Here is a 23,597-nt window from a genome sequence, read left to right on the forward strand (position 1 = left end):
TAGAAACCACAGGACACATTCCTAGGAAGACAGGTACAAACCTACGGAAGTGGGAACCACCTAAGTAGTTGTGGCTAGACGAAAAGATAAGCTTACGTAAACACAAAGGAAAGTAATGTGCACCAGTCAGAAGCATGTTATACAAAGTAATATGAACAGGTCTTGAAAACCTAACTTTATGAAAGTTAGAAGCAGAATGAGAATTACATGAAAATACGATTTGTAAAACTTTAAAACTTGTATAAAATATATGTTTTATGTATTTCAAGAAAATAATACCCAAAATATGGAAGATGGCTTAGAAGGACAAACACTGAATACAGTGTGGAATGAAATCACGGGCAGATAGTCAAGAAAAACTCTTATGGTAACATAAAACAGGAAAAAGTGTAGCCTTCTTGGACCAAGGATATTGGCAGTATTAACAAAGAGGATGATCAATGACTGACTCAGTTCTCAGCACTGAAGGCCTTAAAACACAAAACCCTTCTTTTTTTACATGAGTAGTAACATCGTTAAGACTTATGTTACTTAAATTGAACATTATTTTTCAAAATGTGAAAAACTATTCATGTGGTATAATATAGGAAGAACCTAAGAGGGTTCATGAGTTGGCTGACCTTAAAAAAAATAGCTCATTCTGCCAAATAAAATAAGCAAACTAAAAATCTATACGATACGAAAGAACATTTCAAGGCAATACTGAAAAAAAAATTTTTTTTTCCTTGTCTTGCACAAATATTCCACTACGTTTTTCTAAGTTAGGTTGTTCTGGTACTTAGTAAAGAAAAAAAAAATTAATTACATTTTGGACTAAGAGGCACAATTGAACTAATTCTAATTTTGAATTAAATATGTGAATCTGAAATTCTATACTGACATACTTTGTGGCATTTTTATAGGAGGTGAGATATTAAGTACACATGGAAAATTTTATAAAACGTAATTGCCATAACATCTCACTTTTGGTTATGCTTTATATTTTCTAAAAAAATGCTCTCATGTGAGGCAGATGTAACCAATGAGGAAACTGAAAAGTAAATAATGGGACTGAAATCTCATGGTAAGTGATGGCATCTGGACTAGAATTTAGGTCTTATAAAACCCACATCTGATGTCTTATTTTTATTTAACTCCTTTCCTAGGTAATTTTATATAAATGTAAATCTAACATTTTTCTTTAAATCATAAAGAAATGGTACAGACACATTGATTTACAGTAAATATATATAATGATATGAAGAAAAATAGACTTGTTATATTAATTCCAATCTTGTAAAATAGTTAAGTTTATCTTCAAAAAAGTCAATGAAGTTTAATGTGTTTTTATTTGTTCAATACAAATAACTTCACAATCTATTAAAAATAAAGACTGTATTCAATTTCTGTTCCTTTTTCCATTAATGAAAGCACAAGGGACAGCTGTGTTCAGTAATTGTAAACTATGACATGCTGATACCTAAATAAAATGCTGAAGCATGAAAACGTATAGCCCACCTTACCTTTTCCTTTCTAAACTGATAAAATAGCAAGATTAAGAAAATGAAGCCTGTTTTTTTTTGTGTTACTGTAAGTTATGACTTGTTTTAATTGAAGATATTTTAGTCTCAGCATTTCTGTAAAGTAGAACTCTTTATGTACGTTCCTAAACATGACAACGCTGGAGCCTTGAACATTACATCTTACCTGTCACGATAAATGGTTATAAAATGCCTCTGCTTATTCTAGTCCTAAATTCCTTTTATGGAATTCTACTAAAAAAAGGGACTTTTAGACACAAATAGATAGCAGTCAGATGATGTACGTATACTGCAATTTAGTACTTAGAAAAGTGAGTTTTTGTAATTCATTGTTATATTCTTCTCTACACACCCCAGCCACAAATTCTACCCTAATGAATGACCCTTCCTGACCTAAATATCCTAAATATTGCTGACTCAGCATTTGACCTCTACTTCACTTCTAGCTTTGGATGACTGAACATCAAAATTACCTATTATACTGTCATTTCAAAAAAAGGTTTCCTAAGGTGCCTTTAGTGAATTTCTTCTACGCCGGGTATGCACTTGGTTCCTATTCATCTCAGTCTGAACTGTTCTAGAGTTACGTATTTGGTGAACATAAAGTCTAAACGAAGACAAGTACACGAAATTCACAATCTTTACCAAGTACTTCGAAGTTTTCAACATTATCTGTAAATATACACTCGTATTCCTGATTGTCCTACTCTGTAGGATGATCACAGCAAGTATAGGGATTTTCCAGTTTTGTGGGGAAATAGCCAGTGTATTAAGGAGCCCTGGTGTTGCAGTGGTTAAGCGCTTGGCTGCTAACCAAAACGTTGGTGTTCGAACCCATCAGCAACTCTGTGGGAGAACAACGTGGCAATCTCCTCCTGTAAAGATTACAGCCTCGGTCACCATACGGTGCAATTCTACTCTGTCCTACAGGGTCAGTAGGAATCAACTCGACGGCAATGGGTTATCCAGTGTACTGAAATTTAACTACATTTAAAATCATTATTAAGCAAAAACAAGTCAAAAAGCATTATCGTATTCTAAATAGCAATTGAGCATTTTATTCCATCTTAGTAATGAAAACTAAACCTAAAAGAAGTGTGCCTAACATGACACAATTTTCAACATTCAAAGAACAGTCTTAATATAGAAATTTAAAAAGTAATTACACTAAGGCAGAAGCAAAGACTGTATGAAAAGGTTAAAAACCATTACTGCTAATAGCTGATTAAAGCATTAAGTGCAGGCTCAAAGAACTTGAGTCTTGGCTGAAGGAAAAGAAAGTAGACCTTTTATAGGTTCTAATTCGATTCAGGATGAAAACTGGTCATGTTGTAAAGTGACTAAAAAGTTATATTATTCTTAGAAGAAATGGAAGCAATCTGTGAGCAAAGATGCACTTTAGCCTTTTTACCAGCAGGGAGGACTGTTCCTGGAGCAGCGCACTCTGCCTGTAGAGCTGTCTCCTTCATGGTGCTTCCGGCGACCTTTGCAAGATGATTTTTTAAAAATACAATGAAAGATACTAGTATTGTTTGTGGGTAAAAACATATTACTGCCTAAAGGAAACCCAATACTGGGATGTAATACAGATCAAAAAATTTTATTATTCAGTTTATTTAAGGTTGTAAAAAAAAAAAAAAAAACAGCCTTTTGCCTGGTTCTCATATTTACATGCCATTCCTCAATTTCAGAGGAATCTGAGTCAATTAATCTAGAACTTTCAAAAGTTTTAATGATCCGTACCGTAGCAAACTGTATACAGTATGGTGCATCAATCTTTCTTTCAGTAAATCTAGGGCTTTAAATAAGATGAATGTGACAGCAATCTTCATAACCTTAAAATCTAGGTGACATAAATGTCCTCATGGTCCAAGAACTTGTAAAATGCAACCAGTTACTAGACCAACATACTAGTGTACAATTTTAATAATTTCTAGCAGCAAAATACCTGGAATACCCACTAACAAATGTTTTCATCAGACCGTAGATTAATTTCTTTGTAAGAAATAATTTTCAAAAGTACTCTAAAGCATAGTTCAACTGCAGGCAAACATGAAAGCTATCAAAGATCTTGTTCATCTCCACCTTTCCCGGTGGCAACAGGTGCAGCTGGAGCCTTACTCGTTTCCACAAAAACAGATTCAAAGGCAGCTTCCTGTTGGAGCAGAGAATCAGCAGCAGTGGCTCCTTTAAGGGGTGCTGTGCTGGGAAAAGACTGCTGTTGCCTGGAGATTTTATTCGACTCCACTGTTTTTCTACCTCTTCTTTTACCAAGAATTTTGACATAATTAGCCGGTATAAGTCCTGTTGTTTGACCATCAAGACTGGCCAGAAGCCAACCACGCACTTTGGGTTGTTGTTCTAATGAAAGAAAAAAACAGTCTTATAATTATAGCATACTTTAGTATCAGCTGAAGAATAATATGAGATATAAAGTTTCTCTGAAATATAAGAGATGACAATTTATGACTTTTACTTTTTACTTACACTAATTTAAACTAATTATCTGTTATTCCTGTCTCTAACAATAAATCCTGAAAATAAATCATTCTTTTGAAATCTAACCCAGTAGACTGCTATTTTCACTAGAAGAAAAACACAAATATAGTACCTAGAAGCCTTGTGAAAAAGATAACCTGAGATGTGTATAAATTTCTTGCTGAGGTTCTTTATTACTTTGGGACAATGGTTCCTAAAATAGAATAAAGTTTCTGAATTAAACACTATTCAAGTAATGAAGAAAGCAACCAAGGGCACATAAGGATTCTTGGATGATGCTGGATAATTACATCTGTCGTCTTTCCTACCGACCTCGTGCTTTTGTGTGAAGGTTGTTAAGAGTTTAGGATTCAAGTGTTTTGAGTTCCTTTAAAAGAGATACTACATAAACAAAATCATTCCTTATTGTTGAAACAACCCTGTTGGGACATTCCTCACCTACTTTCCCCTGGTTTAAAAGGTGGAAACTGACACGAGAGAGATCCTACCACCCACCTTGGAGTTAACTAACGATGACCTAGATCTTTTGCTGCAGTCAGCAATACAAACATTTACAAATGCTAAATACTACAAGTTCACACACAATGCCAATTTATTCATGCTTTATTACCTTTGAGAGCTAAGTTTAGCATATCGCCAGCATGGAAAGAAATTTCTTCTTCAGATACAGCAGCAAAATCATATTCTGCTCTGGCAACTACGTGATCGTCTTCGCCACTCGCCCAGCTGGTGTGCTCTATAAGCCAAATGAAGAACCAGTTTAGGTTACTAAAATTTATACAAAAGAAATGCAGATATTTCACTGGCCACGGTTTGCAAGCTGTATAACTTTTATCTGCTAAGAGAAAAGTTCCCCTCAAAAAGTAAATTCTATAATTCAAAACCAAACCAGTTGCCGTTAAGTAGATTCCGACTCATGGCAAACCCATGTGTATCAGAGGAGAACTGTGCTCCACAGAGTTTTCAATTAACACTATGCAAAATCAACAATACATTCACCAGGACATCTATTATGAACTTCTTCCTTCTATTCCAACTCCAAATTCTACCTCTCCTACTCTAAAAGCCAGAAGTTGACAAACTTTTTCTGTAAGAATAAATAATAAATATTCTAAGCTTTGTGGGCCAAGAAGCAAAATAAAGGATATTGTGTAGTTACTTATATAATAAGAAAAAAATTTTTTCCACAAGATTTTTATTCGTAAAATTCAAAATATAGTAACAACTGAGTCCCTTTTTTTGTAACACAGGTCTACTACTAGGAATAATGGAATCTCTTTGGGGGGTTCCAAGGTAGTGTTTCCTATTTTCAAAACTGACTGTAAATGTTCATCTGTTAATGCTCATTTGTAATGAGGTTTCAGTTATTTCATCTTTGAAAACGTCTCTCCACACAGATGTAACGTTGTGCGTTACGTTAGCTGCCATCGAGTCGGTTCCTACTCAAGGTGACCCTAGCCTGGTCCTGTGCCATCCTCACAACTGTTGCTATGTTTGAGCCTCTGTATCAATCCAGATAAAACCAAACCAAACCCATTGCCATCGAGTCGATTCCAACTCATGGCGACCCTATAAAAAAAAAAAAAAAGACCCTATAGGCACTGCCAAATACTGATAGCAATCCATAGCATATGGCTTTAACTGAGCATATTCAACTTGGAAGGAGTTTACAGAATTCTATTAAATTCTTCTCTCGATATTTGCTTTTTACCATGTCATTATGTTGCAGATTGTTGTTAGGTGCCGTCGAGTTGGTTTCAACTCACAGCAACCCCATGCACGACAGAACAAAACACTGTCCGGTCCTGTGCCATCCTTTAACAATCATTGTTATGCTTGAACTCATTGTTGCAGCCACTGTGTCAATCTACCTCACTGAGGGTCTTCGTCTTTTCCCCGACCCTGTACGCTGCCAAGCACGATGTCCTTCTCCAGGGACTGAATCTGTCTGACATGTCCAAAGTATGTAAGACGCAGTCTCGCCATCCTTGCTTCTAAGGAGCATTCTGGTTGTACCTCTCCCAAGACAGATTTATTCGTTCTTTTGGCAGTCCATGGTATATTCAATATTCTTTGCCAACATCACAATTTTTTTTTTTATAATTTTTATTGAGCTTTAAGTGAACGTTTACAAATCAAGTCAGTCTGTCACATATAAGCTTATATACACCTTACTCCATACTCCCACTTAATCTCCCCCTAATGAGTCAGCCCTTCCAGTCTCTCCTTTCGTGACAATTTTGCCAGATTCTAACCCTCTCTACCCTCCTATCTCCCCTCCAGACAGGAGATGCCAACACAGTCTCAAGTGTTCACCTGATACAAGTAGCTCACTCTTCATCAGCATCTCTCTCCAACCCATTGTCCAGTCCCTTCCATGTCTGATGAGTTGTCTTCGGGAATGGTTCCTGTCCTGGGCCTACAGAAGGTTTGGGGACCATGACTGCCGGGATTCCTCTAGTCTCAGTCAGACCATTAAGTCTGGTCTTTTTATGAGAATTTGGGGTCTGCATCCCACTGATCTCCTGCTCCCTCAGGGGTTCTCTGTTGTGCTCCCTGTCAGGGCAGTCATCGGTTGTGGCCGGGCACCATCCAGTTCTTCTGGTCTCAGGACGATGTAAGTCTCTGGTTCATGTGGCCCTTTCTGTCTCTTGGGCTCATAGTTATTGTGTGACCTTGGCAACACCACAATTTAAAGGCATCAATTCTTCTTCAGTCTTCCTTATTCACTGTCCAGCTTTCACATGCGTATGATGTGACTGAAAATACCATGGCTTGGGTCAGGCACACCTTAGTCTTCAAGGTGACATCTTTGCTTTTCAACACTTTAAAGGTGTCCTTTGCAGCAGATTTACCCAATGCAATATGTCGTTTGATTTTTAGACTGCTGCATCCATGGGTGTTGATTGTGGGTCCAAGTAAAATGAAATCCTTGACAACTTGAATCTTTTCTCCGTTTATCATGATGTTGCTCATTGGTCCGGTTGTGAGGATTTTTGTTTTCTTTATGCTGAGGTACAATCCATACTGAAGGCTGTGGTCTTTAATCTTCTTTAGTTAAATGCTTCAAATCCTCTCCACTTTCAGCAAGCAAGGTTGCGTCATCTGCGTAACGCAGGTTGCTAATGAGTCTTCCTCCAACCCTGATGCCCTGTTCTTCATATAGTCCAGCTTCTCAGATTATTTGCTCAGCATACAGATTGAATAGGTATGGTGAAAGAATACAACCTTGATGCACACCTTTCCTGACTTTAAACCAATCACTACCCCCTTGTTCTGTCCAAACAACTGCCTCTTGACCTATGTAAAGGTTCCTCATGAGCACAATTAAGTGTTCTGGAATTCCCATTCTTCACAATGTTATCCATAATTTGTTATGATCCACACAGTCAAATGCCTTTGTATAGTCGATAAAACACAGGTAAACATCCTTCTGGTATTCTCTGCTTTCAGCCAGGATCCATCTGACATCAGCAATGATATCCCTGGTTCCAAATCCTCTTCTAAAACCAGCCTGAATTTCTGGCAATTCCCTGTTGATACACTGCTGCAGCTGCTTTTGAATGATCTTCAGCAAAATTTTGCTTGCATTTGATATTAATGATACTGTTCAATAATTTCCACATTCGGTTGGATCACCTTTCTTGGGAATAGGCATAAATATGGATCCCTTCCAGTCAGTTGGCCAGGAAGCTGTCTTCCATATTTCTTGGCATAGACGAGTGAGCACCTCCAGCACTGCATCTGTTTGTTGAAACATCTCAATTGATATTCCATCAATCCTGGAGCCTTGTTCTTCGCCAATGCCTTCAGAGCAGCTTGGACTTCTTCCTTCGGTACCATGGGTTCCTGATCACATGCTACCTCTTGAAATGGTTGAACGTCGACTAATTCTTTTTGGTATGACTCTGTGTATTCCTTCCATCTTCTTTTGATGCTTCCTGTGTCGTTTAATATTTTCCCCATAGAATGCTTCACTATCCCAAGTCAAGGCTTGAATTTTTCTTATGTTCTTTCAGCTTGAGAAACGCCAAGTGTGTTCTTCCCTTTTGGTTTTCTATCTTCCACTCTTTGCACGTCATGATAATACTTTGTCTTCTTGAGCCACCCTTTGAAATCTTCTGTTCAGTTCTTTCACTTCATCATTTCTTCCTTTTGCTTTGGCTGCTCGACATTCATGACCAAGTTTCAGAGTCTCCTCTGACATTCATCTTGGTCTTTTCTTTCTTTCCTGTCTTTCCCCCACGTGTCTGTCAGTTTGTCGTACTGTGAGAACTTGCATGTTGCTGTGATGCTGGAAGCTATGCCACCAGTATTCAGGTACCAGCAGGGTCACCCATGGGGGACAGTTTTCAGCTGAGCTTCCAGACTAAGACAGACTAGGAAGAAGGACCCGGCAGTCTACTTCTGAAAAGCATTAACCAGTGAAAACCTTAGGAACAGCAGCAGAATATTGCAGACTAATCACTTTCAATTTAAGATTAAGTGGAAGCTCCTCAATTGCCCAGTTAAATGGATTTTGAAAGACAGAAATTTTCCTTTGCACTTACGTGGAGGTAAAAAATGACAAAAAAAAGCTGCTGTACTGCAGTCTGATCTCAGAAAATATATCTGCTGCCAAACTGTGCAGGAATACAGATCACTTCTTGTTTTAACATCTGACAGCATTTCAAGTATATAAAGCAAATCAGCAAAAGCTGACTTCCAAAGCCAGTAAGTGTTTAATAAAAGTGGTTGAGGGTAGTTCTTCTTGTTCAGAAAAACTTCACTTAGCTATGGCTAAGCCATTGACCTGCTGTGTGGTGAGGCAAGTAAGGATGTTCAGCTTCTACATTCACAGACCTGACAATGGGTGTGTTCACCCTTGACCCTACTGGTTCAATAACACATGATGGATTCAAGTATTTTCTGCAAAGTCCCTGCTGGTGAATAACACAATGAACAACCATAAACTTTAAAATGCATTTTCACGAGCTCTGTAAATCGTGTTCAACTGAGCTTTTTTCTGCTCCATGTGGTTTTTACCACCATCAGTTGTAACATTTTAGCAGATTCCACTTCAGGTTGTAAGGAATTAGCATTTTTTCCAATCTCTCTGAAAATACTCTTGTCTGTAGTTGTTCCACACAGACTATCCATAGAGGCCAATCCTTCAGTTGCTCCGTACTCGTCACTGACTCCTCGAACGACTGAGCAGTGCCAACAACACCCACTGGGTGATTACGAGGCAAGGAAACCATGAGAAATGATTTGTTTTGTTGTAAATTATTAATGATGTTGTTCCCAATGTCCTCAACTCTTTGAGCAACTGTTCCCACCAAAAGGTTAAGAGTTAATAAACCCATTAATAGTCAAACAGGTTTTGTTTCTGGTTCTGCCTTATTAAATACATGACCTTGGGCAAGTGATTTCTCTGAACCTTACCTTTTTGACTTCTTGTAAGAATTAAAGGGACAAAATACATAAAATACCTAGCACAGTGTCTTGCACATACTAAATGCTCAGTAAACCTGACTTCTCTCACCCACTGTCATCCGTTACATTCTTTCTGCCTCATTACAGTTACCCGCATGTGTGTTTTACCCTCCCAAAAGCTTTGGAAGTGGAGGGATTCTGCCCTAGGTATCTCTGTATCCTCCACAGCACTAAGTTCAGGACCTAGTAAAAAGCAGTTAGTTGACAGGTACTTTCAACTGAACGAGCAGTGAATAAATGAGCTGTTTTTGATATATGTTCCTCTTTCAGTTTTTAAATTCTCAACTGCAAATATAACTGGATAAAAACATTATACACAAATGAATATGAAGAATGCTAATTTAACAAGCCTGTAGTTGAAATCTGAGGTTGCTATGCTGTTTCTAGCCCCTGCGCTCACTCTTACCTGTTACTTCGTCGCTGTGGGTGGACAGCAGTTTCCAGATGAGGTAAGGGCCACCAAGGATAACAGCAAAGAACAAGAATATCGGCCAGGACTTTGCCGAGTCAGCTGCTCTGTCCTCAGCGCCAAGGCAAGCCACAGCGCCCTCACTCTCTGCCCACAGGTCCTCGTTCTCAGAGCCTCTCCTTAAACCTATCATCCACTGCAGCCGTCGGTAAAGACACCTTACAGTCCTGACTAATGCAAAAGCTGAAAACACCTTTGTGAAGTGTATTTTTAATCGGGAAAAGTGATTTGCTACATCCAACACGGCCCTGAAGCTGTTGTAGACAGCTGAGAAGGTGGCATCCATCATCATGCTCACAGAGGCAAACGCATGCACGATACTCTCGATGGACTGAAAGGCCCCTCTGCTGCTTTCTTCAGCTTGCTGAACAAACCTACTGGGCGGAAGGTCATCGACACGGAAGCGGTTATACCCCAGCCCATTATAGCCATAACTGTAAGGGGTATAGCTTCCATAAAATGAATTTCCATAGGCACCGTATCCAGAAGAAAATGAACCGTAAGCAGGTCTGAAAGTGTTCACACTACTGCTTCCTGTCTGTTGTGACGGCCTTGGAAGAATAGGTGGGGGCACTCTGGTAAGTGTTGGCTGTCCAGGTCTTGTCAACAAAGTAGGACCCAAATCAGCAGACCTAAAACCAAAGCAGATTCAAAATAGTAAGTTAAACGGATAATAAATTCAATTCAAAGTAACTATTAAACACCTCCTACATACCTACATACCTACCTAGTGCTATGATATTCTACCAAAGATGTTTTGAGTAAGTAATAATTTTAATCTCCAGAGGCTCAAAATCTCAAGTGGTAAGACAAAACGAACAATAAGATAAAGCAGTTGACTGGACTCATTGTCTTCTTTACTTATGCTAGCATTATCAGTAGTATCTTTAATCAATGGTTTCTTTTTAAGATGCATGTCCATTTTCTCAGCATTAGTTGCAACTAGATATTTGTCAGTCCTTGCACCCAAATGATAGTATCTTAATTACCACTGTTTTACAATAGGTCCTAACAACCAATAAAGGAAGTCCTCCCACACTGATTAGAGTTTTAAGTTCTACTCCCCCTTTACTCCCCCCCCGAAACCACAACCCTGTAGAGATTCTGTTCAGGATTACACTGAATCTGTAGATCACTTTGAGGAAAACTGAAATCTTTCTAATATAGTTTCAATCCATGAATACAACAAATGCTCCATTTATTTAAGTCTTTTAAAGATTTTTCTCAATAGTATTTTTTTCAATGACTTGACTGAGTCTTAAATGTGCAAAAGGGTAGGAGGAGCAGTGGCATCACTACAGTCTACACCTGTCTAACTTCAGGGGGAGAATGTGAGCCAAGATCAGCCCAAGGCAATCCCTAAAGGTGGAGGTCAGACATGCCTCCACCCTCTGACCTTTTTACCAATTCTGACACCAGCCGTCCTCCCGATGGCACTCTCTACGTCTCTGCTGCGTTCGATAATCCGCTGCAATGGCCACACAGAGCTCACAGAGTACAGTTAAATGGTTTATTAGGGAAAAAGGTACAACTTGAGATTAACAGGCTACAATTCAGTAATCAGGATTAGGAAACATGTAGGCAAAACCTGTTCCTGTTAAGTTGATGCTGACTCATACTGACCCTACAGAACAGAGTGGAACTGTCCCATAGGGTTTCCAAGCAGCGCGTGATGGATTTGAAGTGCTTACCTTTCGGATAGCAGCCATAGCTCTTTAACCACTACACCACAGGGTTTCCACGTGTAAGCCAAGTCTCCCTTTTTCAGTGCAGGACAGCTCTCTCAGCTCCTCTCAGCTGTGCAGGCCTCTTTTCAGCCTGCAGAGAGGCTCCTCTCGGCTCCCTTAGGATAGGCTCCTCTCAGCCCTGCCATCTGTCACTGCTGGCTCTGCCGCTGGGCCCCTTCTGGGTCTCTTGCTGTCCTCAGTGGTACAGCCCTTTACCAGCATTACAGGTCTTTTAGGAGATTCCTCGCCTCCTCTCTGCTGCTTCTTTCTGCTGCTTCCCTTTTTGCTTCTTTCCGTTTGCATCACCTCTGTGGGGCTGGCTGCTTATATCTACAAACTCCTTGTCGATTTCAAGGTATGGTGCACCTACCACGGCCACAAACTGACCAATCCCCTCTCTGTAGGCCACAGACACTTCATCTGCATAGCAGGTATGGCTGGGCAACAACTCATCTCATTTGCGTAGTCTATTGACCAATCCCTGCAAGGTGTATACCAATCACAGGGTAGGCTATGAGACCAAATTGTTTACAACTTACCCAGGAAATGTCAGTCAACCTGGACAAAAGTAACAAATCCTCTGGGGTAGAAAACTAGAGCAAAGGTAACTCTTTAGGGCTTAGAGGCAAAATCTGTCAAGCTGTTTTTCCAAAGAACCAAGGCAAAAGCCCACATAAAGGAACTCATTTCGCTACAGTATGTTTTACAGTTTACTGTGTGAAGGTTTTCCTTTAGATTTAGTCCTATATATTTGACATTTTTTGATGCTACTATAAATGGTGTCTTCCTAAAATTTCATTTTGTTACTACTGTACAGAAATAATTTTTTTTTTTGGTACAGAGAAACCTGTGAGAGCTGGAAGGCGACAGAGCTTTCGTTTTTCCAAGTCTCACAAGTTTTTCGCCTTTGACAGAGTACAGTCTTACCACTTTTTCCAGTGCTCTCTATTAGTAGAAAATATTTGAATTTTCCTTCTCTGACAGGGTTCTGCCTTACAAAGCTTCCAGCTTTAGTAGGTTTTACTATATGTGGTCCTTTTTTTTTAAAAAAACTCACATTAATTCTGATAATTCATCTTTAGTTTCTTTTAAATTTTCTAGAATCTTAAAAGATGTGCAGTCACATTGTATGAGAATAATTATAGGTTTATTTCTTTTCAATTTTTACAGCTTTGCTATTAAAGCACAGGTAGTCCCCCAACTTACGACATACTCGAGTTACGAAGAACCACACTTATGACCGTCCAGTTTTCTCTGGCACATCTTATTGTGAGTAGGAAACCCTGGTGGCATAGTGTTTAAGTGCTACGGCCGCTAATCAAGAGTGCGGCAGTTCAAATGTGCCAGGCGCTCCTTGGAAACTGTATGGGGCGGTTCTACTCTGTTCTGTAGGGTTACTATGCGTCGGAATCGACTTGACGGCAGTGGGTTTTCAGTATTGTGAGTAATATATATACCACATACAATGTTACAGCTCATAAATTGCCGAGGTTATCATTCTCAGGTGTTCACCAGCAGATGTTCAATGTTAGGATCTACTATCCGGTTTTTTCTTGGTACATCTTACTGTTAGTAATATATATACCACATACAATGTGACAGCATGCAATTTGTCGATGTTATCATTCTCTGGTGTTCACTGGCAGATGTTCGATGTTAGGATTTACCGTTCAAAACACTGTCATATAGCAGGCTATGAAAAAAAGAGAGGTATCTGGTCAGAACTGACTTAGGATGGAGTCGTTGGAAAAGAACCCCGTTGTAAAGTTGGGGACTCCTGTATTGCACTGCCCCGGGTCTGCAGTACTACCCTGAAGACGTCACAACAGCAGGCATCCTTGTCTCTCTCCCCATCTCAGCACATCACCATTATCCTATCAGCTGTAGACCTGCTGTAGATTTAGAAGTTCCTTCTCTATTTGCAGTTTGCTAAGAGTTTTTATCATGAATCACAGGTGAACTTTATCAAATTACTTCTCAGTATCTATTAAGATGACTAAATAAATGGTAAATTAATTTTCAAATGTTAAAGGCTCCTTGTATTTCTGCAATAAAACCAAGTGGCTACAATACATTGCTAGATTTTCTTTGCCAATATCTTGTTGAAAATTTTTTATATCTATATTTGTGAGTGAGAATGTCCTGTAATTTGCTTTTCTTGTAATGTTTTTGTCAAGCTTGGGTATCAGGATTACAGTGGCCTCTTAAAAGGAGTTGGGGAGTGAGTATGCCCTCTTTTCCTATTTTCTGAAAAAGTTTGTGTAATTATTTCTTCCTTAAAAGTCTGGTAAAAGTTACCAGTGAAGTCACATAGGCCTGAAGTTCTCTTACTGGTAAGGATTTTTATTAAGAATTCAGTTTCTTTCCTGCCCTGCTACTCGAAGTGTGGTCTGTGGATCAGTGCTGGCGGTGAACCATGTGTACCAGTCTGACGAGAAAAGCACAGAAAACGAGTCTTGTGTTTAAGTAATTTGGCACTGCCACGACACTTCTACTTTGTTAGAAAGGTACTGGTCGCTTACCACGGATGATTTGAGAAGCACTGTTTTAATAGTTACAGGACTATTCGTCTTTTCTATTTGTAAATCATACCTTGCTTCACTCATCCCCTAAACCTCTCCCTTCCCCTTCTATGTTTCCCATTATACTTGTTTCTTTATGCTTCACTGTGGACGTTATCTTCTCCAGTGTCCTGTAGGTCACTGCTGCTCAAATGGCCAGTTTACAACACGGAACTTCAACCATAATGTAGATCGACACATTCTTTATAAAGTTTTTTTTTTTTAACAAAGAAAATGCCAGTTGAACTATTCTACCAACATCGTGAGTGCTTCCCACAGCTACCTGCCCATACTTCTACTGTACAGCACATTACCTTTGTTATCTCACATTTTTTCATGTATGTCTGCCTCTCCTACAAGGTGAGCTCCTCCAAGGCACAGGCCAGACTGTCTGCCAAAGCGCCTGGACCCCTTTACATTTCTACCAATTTGAGGGTTCCAATTTCTCCACATCCGGGCCCACACTTGTTATTTTCTTTTTGATTATATCCCTCCTACTGTGCATGTACTGTGCGTGAGGTGGTATCTCACTGTGGTTTTGATTTGCATTTCCCTAATGCTTAATGATATCGAGCATATGTTCATGTGCTTATTGGCCACTTATTGATCTTCTTAGCAGGAAATAGCTATTCAGATCCTTTGTCCATTTTTTAACTGGGCTATTTACCTGTTTATTATTGAGTTGTAAGAGCCAAGTATCTTTTTTTTTTTTTTTTAGTAGCTGTTTTTCTGAACAAAAATTCAATTAAGGTTCACACATTGCACTTGGTTGCTTTGTCTCCTTAATCTCTTCAAAAAACTAGAACAATCTCATTAAAAAATCTTACTGTTTTATAAAGAGTACAGTCAGTTTCTTGTAAAATGCCCCACATGCTAGATTTGTTTCCAAAAATGTTGTTTACCTTGTACGCATATCCCTTGCAGTTCCTGTTATACTGAAGATCATAACTAGATGCTTGATTAGAATCAGATTAACTTTTTTGGCAAGAAAAATTCATGGGTGATATTGTTTACTTCCAATTTCATCACCTCAAGAGACACATAGTGCCAGATAGCCTCCTTATTTGTGGTGCTAAATTTGATGATGTGGTTAGGGTGATGACTTTCAGGTTTCTCTATTAAAATACAGTTTTCCTCTTGTGATTTTACACAATCTATGGGGTGACTGTGGTGCCATGCAAATGTCCTAATCCCCAAAGACGGTTCATCCAGTGGTTTAGCATCCATTCACGATCCTTGCCTGAATCAAACGTTAGATTTGGAGCAGTAAAATGGCAATTTCCTAATCCAGGCTAAAGATTTAATTTAGCCTTATATGGTAATATTATAAACAAAGTACGAGACACCTGTTACTTTATTTTCCCTCTTACTGAATCCAGTGTTAAACAATGAAACGAAATTAAAAAACGGTCACCAGCGGACTGCCCAGTAGTGTGGTACGTTCAGGATCTGATGAAGCAGCTCTGCTCCACAGCAGAAGCAGTGCTATCACTGTGTCTATACACAGAGGAAAACAAAAGGCCTATCTACTTTTGACCACACAGCTCTGGGCCTGGAAGCTGGCAGAGACAGCAGGACTCAGGCTTCCAGGAAATAACAAGAGCCAAACGTGTTCTACCAGAGTGGCACCAGTTCACTGTTTGTTTAATTCTGGGGGCTGGGCTGGGCCTCCTTGGCTCCAATAAAGAGATTATAAAATTTGCTGACAAGAACAGTTTAGGATTTTTAGAAATTTACATACCTAAGAATGGGGCCGGGGGGGGGGGGGGCGGTTCCTGATGACACAGTGGTTAAGGGCTACGATTGCTAACCAAAAAGTCAACAGTTTGAATCTACTAGCCACTCCTTGGAAACCCTATGGGGCAGCTCTACTCTGCCCTATAGAGTCATTATGAGTAGGAATCGACTCAATGGCACACAACAACTGACACAAGTTAACTACAGACTTGGTGTCCTCAATGAACTCCAGCAGGCACTCCAGACCACCATCTTTATGCCCGATTCTGAGGGAGTGGCCCGCAGAGGCCATGTAGGTGCAACAGGAAACCTGCTGGACAGAGAGCGGAATGTAGAGGACAGGAAGTAGAGAAAGTGGAACTAAAAAATTCCTACGCAAAATGAACATATCAAAAATGCCAAACACATGAAGAAATAAAAATACTAAGAAACCAAACAAACAAAAATCAACAATAAGAATGAAAATTTTCAGGGAAAACAAATTTTATGTACAGTTTAACAGATTCTTAATATGTTTAAAAGGGTTGAAGACATAAGTGAAGCAATAACATTTGTGAACTGAAAACATGTAAATATAAAAAAAAACTTCAAGAGAAGTCTTGAACACGATGCCCACTGCCAGAGGAGTTGTCTTGTAGCTATGAGGTAAGAAGAATCAAAGGTGCTGTACAAACCAGAGCACAGAAAAGCCAGAACTCGGCAATGAGGAATTCTACTTCAGGTAATGGCAGTCTAGGTCATCAGATTAACCCACCCACTGAAAACAACTAGAAAAGCTAGACAAAATATATTGGTTTAAAAGCATCAGAGAACAAGGTACTGAAGAATTATGGATAGAGAGAAAACCCAGAGTGGCTGACATTTTGAAATGTTTCTCAAGGGATGACGGCCAATTCTGGAGGAGGTGGCTGACAGGATGAGAAGCTGAGCAGAGCTTTTAAGAGACTTCCTGGGCTGAGGAGACAAACACTAGAGTTCAGAAGCCCCAAAGAGGAGGGCAACAGTACCCCTCCACACTTCAGACTGGGACCTTAAAGGGCTATATTCTAGAAGTAAGGATGAAAAGGTTAACACGAACTAGACTAGCCCAGGCAGGAACTAAAACCTCCATTTCAAATCACCTCAATCCTTGATTGGATTAACAGATCTAAGATTGCTAGTGGCCCTGGGCACCTGCCAAAAGTAAAAGTCTCTGGAGGAAGACTCCATCCTCAGCCTCAAATCACCTTAAATTGTCCACATACAGCGTCCGGCTCTCATTAAAAATAACTGGGCCAATATAAGAAAAAACTACATGATTTAAAAAAAAAAAAGGAGTAAAATCAGACAATACAAAAAGATCCACAGAGAATTCAGACAATGGAGTTAGTAGGCAGAGACTTTCAACAATTCTGCTTAATATATTCCGGGAAAAAAGATAAGATTGAGATTTCTCAGGACAGCACAGAAACTACAGAGCAGGGCCAAATGGAAATTCTAAAACTGAAAAAAATAAAATACCAGAAATTAAGAGCTCAATGACTGGTTTAATACCAGATTCTACAGAATGGGAGAAAAATGTCAGTGAACTAGGAGACAGTTGAGAAGAAAATACCTAGAATGAAGCACAAGAAACAAAAAGATACACATAGAAAAGAGAGTAAGACACAGGTACACAGTAAAATATAGGGCACTACATAACTGGAGTCAAAGGAGTGAAGGAAAATGGGGAAGGGCAATATTTGAAAATAAAATGGTTGAGATTTTTCTGAAATTGATGAAAGGTATCAAGTCAGGTTCTAGTACATCTGGGAACTCCACAGGTAATATAAAGGCTCAACAAGGTATAACTGCTGAAATCAAATACAAAAAGAAAATCTTAAAAGCAGTCGAAGGGGGAAAAAATGAGAGATTGTTTTCAAAGGAGCAAAATAAGACAGAGATCACCAAAACTGTCAGAAAGCTGAAAGGACCAAAAAAAAAAAAAAAAAAGAGGAAACAAAGAAAGCCAGAAAAAAAATCTAGGTTCCATGATGATATTACTGAGATAGCAGGTCTTTAAACTTCTTGTTCACTAAATAATAAATATCTTTAGAAGCCAAAGCACAGTCAATCCAATATTGTTACTTGTAGCAGAAACGATTTCTGATACAATGTCTAACAGGAATTCCAGAAGAAGAGATAGTATCAGATAAAACCTTAAAGCCTGCTACAGAAAAAGCAGTCTACCTATAAAGAGATAAAAATTAGACTCAATAGAGGAATTTCTGTAGCTATAAAACTTTGATTCAAAGGCAGGACAGTACAAAGAAAGAAAATTATGGGTCAATTTCACCTAGAAGCATATACAAAAGGATATTAAAATATTAGACTAGAATCCAACATTGTATATATATGTATATAGGAAAAAAAACAACTAAGCAGAGTTCAGTCAAATAAGAGAATTCAACATTAAAAAATGTAATTATGTACTAAACCACATTTTCATATGAAACAAAAAATACATACAATTATTTTAACAGATGTAGAGAAGTCATTCAACTTAATACAACTTCCTATTAAAAACCCTAGCAAGGTAGAGAAGGAAGTTTGACAGGATACTGTCTTAGTCTTCTCGAGCTGCTGTAAAAACCACCACAAGTGGATGGTTTTAACAAAGACAAATTTATTTTCTCACATAGGCTACAAGTCTCTAACAGGCTACAAGTCCAAGTTTAGGGTATCAGCTACAGGGGAAGTCTTTCTTTGTTGGCTCTGGAGGAAGGTCCTTGTCTTCAATCTTCCCTTGGTCTGGGAGCTTCTTAGTGCAGGAAACTGCACTCTGCTCCCAGCACTGCTTTCTTGGTGGTATGAGGTTCCCTGCTCTCTGCTGGCTTCCTTTTATCTCTTGTAAAATAAAAGGTGGTGCAGGCCACATCCCAGGGAAACTCCCTTTACATTGGATCAGTAAGGGTGTTACAATACAATCCCACCCTAATCCTTTTTAACATAATCTAATCTTGCCTCCTTTGCAGGCAGAGATTAGGATTTACAACACACAGAAAAATTACAGTCACAAAATGGAGGACAACCACACAATACTGGGAATCATGGCCTAACCAAGTTGACGGATATTTTGGGGGGATACAATTCAATCCATGACAGATACCTACCAAAAACAAAAAGCAAACATCATACTTAACAGCAAGATTTACAAGCATTCCAATGAAAGCCAGAACCAACACAAGGATGCTGGTTATCTATGCTGGTTTTTCTGCAAATGATAGGATTGTCTACATAGAATTCAAGAGAATTTTAACCAAACCATTACAACAAATCAAGAGTTTGGCATATGCTGGATACAATATTAAAAAAAAAAGCATCCTGATACAATAGTAATAATCAACTGGAAAATGGAAAGGGAAGGGATAAAATAGCCCATTTACTACAGCAACAACAACAAAAAATATAAGCTAGGAATAAAAAATATGATCTAGCAAAACATGGCAAAGAACTTCACAGAGATAATACTAAACCACTATTTAAGACATAAAAGAAAATAAAAATGTCACCAATTATACTTTACGCAGTATTCATAAATGGAAAGACTTACTTGATCTATAAATTCAGTGCAGTTTGATTAAAATCCCAGTAAAGTCTTTTTATAAAGACTAAGTAACAAAGGCAATTCTAAGTAACTGCAATGTGGAGGCTCTTGACATACAAGATATTGAAATTTACTATAAAGCTCTGTAATTAAGACACTGTGATCCTAGCCTAAGGACAGACAAATAGACCAGCAGGACAAGTCAGGGAGTCCCTGAAACAGAACGACACATTCAGGAAAACCTGACACAACAGCATTATAAATTACTATGAACAGACGACACAATCAATGCTGTGGGACGATCAGTTACGCATAGTTCAAAAAATTAAGATCCTCTACTTCACACTGATTTTTGTATAACAAAAGTAGCTCCAGGTGGATTAAGGACATGAATTTGAAAATCAAAACATTTACAATATGAAGAAAATTTTTTCTGATTTGGGATAGGAAGGACTGCTTAACCAAACACAAGAAGCACAAACAATAAGATATATCAGTTTTGACTACATAAAAATAAAAATCTCTGTACAACGAGAATGAACATAAACAAATACAAATAAAGTGAAAAGACAAGCCCAGACTTGTATCTGGGCTTAGTGTCGACAACAAAGTACTCCCACAAACTGATAAAGATAAAACCAACAGAAAAATAGGCAAGAGGTATCAACAGAAGAACCTCGGAAGGCTAGCTGAATACTCAGAAAGATGCTCAGTCTTAGTACTAACCAGGAAAGTGCAAATTAAAGGTGAAATACCATTTCACATCTGTTATAGGGCAAATGCAGTTTTTAAAAAAACATTATCAAGTGTTTCTGAGGATGTGAAGAAGAATACCTCGTTAGTGGAAATGTCCATCAGTACACAACCACCTTGGGGAGCAAGCTGGGGATATGGAAATGTCCGTCAGTACACAACCACTTTGGGGAGCAAGCTGGCGATATTCATCGCCAGTAGCATCTTAGAGGAGTCCCTGGGTGGTGTAAAGGGTTGAGCACTCCGCTACTGACCATAAGGCTGACTACTGAAACCCACCCAGACGTGCCCTGTAAGAAAGGCCTGTTGATCTATTTCTGAAAGGGCCACAGTCATTGAAAACCCTAGGGAGCAGAGTTCTACCCTGACACACACGGAGTCACCATGAGTCAAAATCGACTCAACGGCAACTGGTTTGGTTTTTGGTTTTTAACATCTTAGAAAAGCTCTTGAAAATGTGCATGAGAAGAAAGGCAGAGGATATTCACTGTAGCACTGTTTTTAATATTTAAAAAACAAAAACAAACCCTGATAATCTAATACCCACCAACAGAACAATTAGACACTATAATAAATGATACATTTTTATGTAATAGAATATCTACGGCAGTTACAATGAACTAAAAATCACAGCCTAGAAAACCCTATGTGGCAGAGCTCTACTCTGTCACATGGGGTCTGTGTACGTCAACATCAACTCAATAGCATCTAACAACAATGACACAGCTGTAGTCCACTCAGGAATCCCTGAAAGGCTGGCGGTTCAAACCCACCCAGAAGCACCTTGGAAGACAGGCCTGGCTATCTGCTTCCCAAAGGACACAGCCTTGAAAACCCTATGGAGCACTTATACTCTGCCTGCACGGAGTTGCCGTGAGTCAGACTCGACTCAGTGGAAACAACACAGGTACACCTAACAAGATAAACCTCAAAAGATATATTTAGGGGAAAAAACATTTTACAACATGATACACAGTCTGAAGGTGTTTACTTAGTTTAGAAACATACCAATCAATACTATACATAAAATGTGCACACAAACCTAAAAACTAAAGTATAAAAGCCTAGTTGACTACAATAAATACTATACAGTGACCATAGTTACTGTTCAAAAGAGAAAAAGAAAAATGAAAAGATTTAACTCTCTCTGATATTACTTTTTTAAATCTGAGAAAATATTGCAAAATGTTAATAATTCTTAGAAGTGGCTGCTGAATAAACAAGTGTCCATTATCTTATTCTCTATAGGCTGTTAACAGAAAGGTGGGAGGTTCGAGTCCACCCAGAGGAGCCTCAGAAGAAAAGCCTGACAATGTACTTCCGGTTACCAGCCACTGAAAACCCTTCGGAACACAGTTCTACTCTGAAACACAAGGGGTCAAAATCCACTCACTGCAACTGGTTACTGGTTACAGGTCTCTGTTTTTCAAATGTTTTCATAACGAAAAACAGTTCCAACATAACTTTAACAGAGGCAAGAGTAAAACCTCTCTCCAAAGGAGCAGTCCAAATTGTTTTTAAAAAGGCAGAACCACTATTAAAAAAGGTAGGGGAAAAGTGTCCCCACAGAGTAACGGCATAATTAAAGTTTATTACTTGTTATGTACCATTATTATTAAATCATTAAGTCAACCAGTTACTGTGTTAAAGCACTTTAAATAGAAAATTGCAGAAATCCATTTCGATATGTTGGCGATTTTTGTTAGAAAATCCTACTGATATTCGAGCCTCGTCCGCATTAAGGTGTCCAGATCTACCCAACACAAAACGCCCAAGGCCATGCGCGTCTTCTAACTTTATGTACGTTAACTTTTCCTGAGTGTGGACCTCTGATACAATAAAAACAAAAAAACACGGAACCTAGGAAAATGCACACACAGCCCTGCACACCAAGGCCACTGCCGGCCTCAGATCTGGGATCTCTGGCTTTAAGGTCGCTTCTCCGAAACCCCAACCCGAGACCCGGGCGGGTTACACTGAAAACCACGCACGGACGTGGTGGCTCTGGGGCCCAGGGGCCTCCTGGCCTTGATCGTCCGCTGCCCCAGAGCCGGTTCCACCTGCCGGGGCAACTGTGCTCCTGCGGATCCGGGCCGGGGCCGGGCCAGTGCCGCCCTGCTCCTGGGGCCGAGTCCGGGGCTGTAAAGGGGTGTCCCCCAAACACAGCCAGATGCCACCCTGCTCCTGTAAAGGGTGTCCCCCAAACGGAGCACGACACCGCCCCGCTCCTATAAAGGGGTGTCCCCCAGAGCACGACGCCACCCTGCTCCTGTAAAGGGGTGTCCCCCAGAGCACAACGCCACCCTGCTCCTGTAAAGGGGTGTCCCCCAAACACAGCACGACGCCGCCCCGCTCCTGTAAACGGGTGTCCCCCAAACGGAGCACGACGCCGCCCCGCCTCTGTAGAGAGTGTCCGCCAAACACGGCACGACATCGCCTCACTCCTGTAAAGGGGTGTCCCCCAAACACCACACGACACCGCCCCGCTTCTGTAAACGGGTGTCCCCGAAACGGAGCACGACACCGCCCCGCTCCTGTAAACGGGTGTCCCCCAAACGGAGCACGACACCGCCCCGCTCCTGTAAAGGGGTGTCCCCCAAACGGAGCACGACGTCGCCCCACTCCTGTAAAGGGTGTCCCCCAAACACAGCACGACACCGCCCCAATCCTGTAAAGGGGTGTCCCCCAAACACAGCACGACGCCGCCCCGCTCCTGTAAACGGGTGTCCCCCAGACCGCACGACGCCACCCCGCTCCTATAAAGGGGTGTCCCCCAAACAGCACGACACAATCCCACTCCTATAAAGGGGTGTCCCCCAAACAGCACAACGCCGCCCCGCTCCTGTAAACGGGTGTCCCCCAAACAGCACGACGCCCCCCCTTTCTCCATCCCCAGGACCCGGAGAGGCCCCCGGGGGTCCCCGGAAAGCGTCGCAGCGCAGCGCCGCCCGGCCAGGAGCAGCCGCGGCCCCACCACAGGCCCCCGGCCGGCACCCCGGCCCCACCTCGACTCCCCCAACGGCCCTCGCCGCCCCCGCCGGTCCCCCAGCACCGCCCCCACCGTCGCCGCCCGAGGACGCCCACACTCACTGGAACGCGGGGCCGGGTCCTGACCCCGGCCCGGCCCCCGGCACTCGGCGGGCCTCCCAGGGCTTCGGGGGCGGCGGCGGCTGGTTCGCCATCTTGGCCTCCTCCGCTCGCTCCGCCCTCCAGCCGGTCCACGAGCGCCGCGCGCCAGGCGCGACGAGCAGAGCGCCGAGCCGTCCACCCGCCGGCCTCCGCAGGCGGGAC

At 40.6% G+C, this 23,597-nt stretch overlaps 2 protein-coding genes across 2 annotated transcripts in view; both read right to left on the reverse strand.

Annotated features, from left to right (window-relative positions):
• The window catches only part of SANBR (SANT and BTB domain regulator of CSR), a 101,259-nt gene extending 77,776 nt beyond the window's left edge, over positions 1–23,483 (reverse strand). The window contains exon 1 of the mRNA XM_049870363.1: positions 23,397–23,483. The gene's annotated coding sequence lies outside the window, so the exon portion shown is untranslated. The remainder of the gene's footprint in view (positions 1–23,396) is intronic.
• PEX13 (peroxisomal biogenesis factor 13) lies at positions 1,436–23,530 on the reverse strand. The gene is made up of 4 exons (XM_049870379.1): positions 23,397–23,530; positions 9,901–10,595; positions 4,630–4,755; positions 1,436–3,881 (listed from the first exon to the last, which is right to left on the reverse strand). The coding sequence occupies exons 1-4, from the start codon at positions 23,486–23,488 to the stop codon at positions 3,583–3,585; spliced, it is 1,212 nt and encodes a 403-aa protein (XP_049726336.1). The 5' UTR covers positions 23,489–23,530; the 3' UTR covers positions 1,436–3,582.
• Between the last annotated feature and the right edge of the window lie 67 nt (positions 23,531–23,597).

This window comes from Elephas maximus, chromosome 26 (assembly GCF_024166365.1).
Source record: "Elephas maximus indicus isolate mEleMax1 chromosome 26, mEleMax1 primary haplotype, whole genome shotgun sequence".
In the NCBI taxonomy this organism is placed as follows: Eukaryota; Metazoa; Chordata; class Mammalia; order Proboscidea; family Elephantidae; genus Elephas; species Elephas maximus.

Excerpts from the sequence above, each read along its gene's own strand:
- PEX13 (XM_049870379.1), bottom strand. The coding sequence starts at position 23,488 with ATGGCGAACCAGCCGCCGCCGCCCCCGAAGCCCTGGGAGGCCCGCCGA. Across the intron at positions 4,756-9,900 it reads CCACAGCGACGAAGTAACAG|AGCACACCAGCTGGGCGAGT; the intron begins GTAAGAGTGAGC and ends TTTGGCTTATAG. Across the intron at positions 3,882-4,629 it reads GCTAAACTTAGCTCTCAAAG|AACAACAACCCAAAGTGCGT; the intron begins GTAATAAAGCAT and ends TTCTTTCATTAG.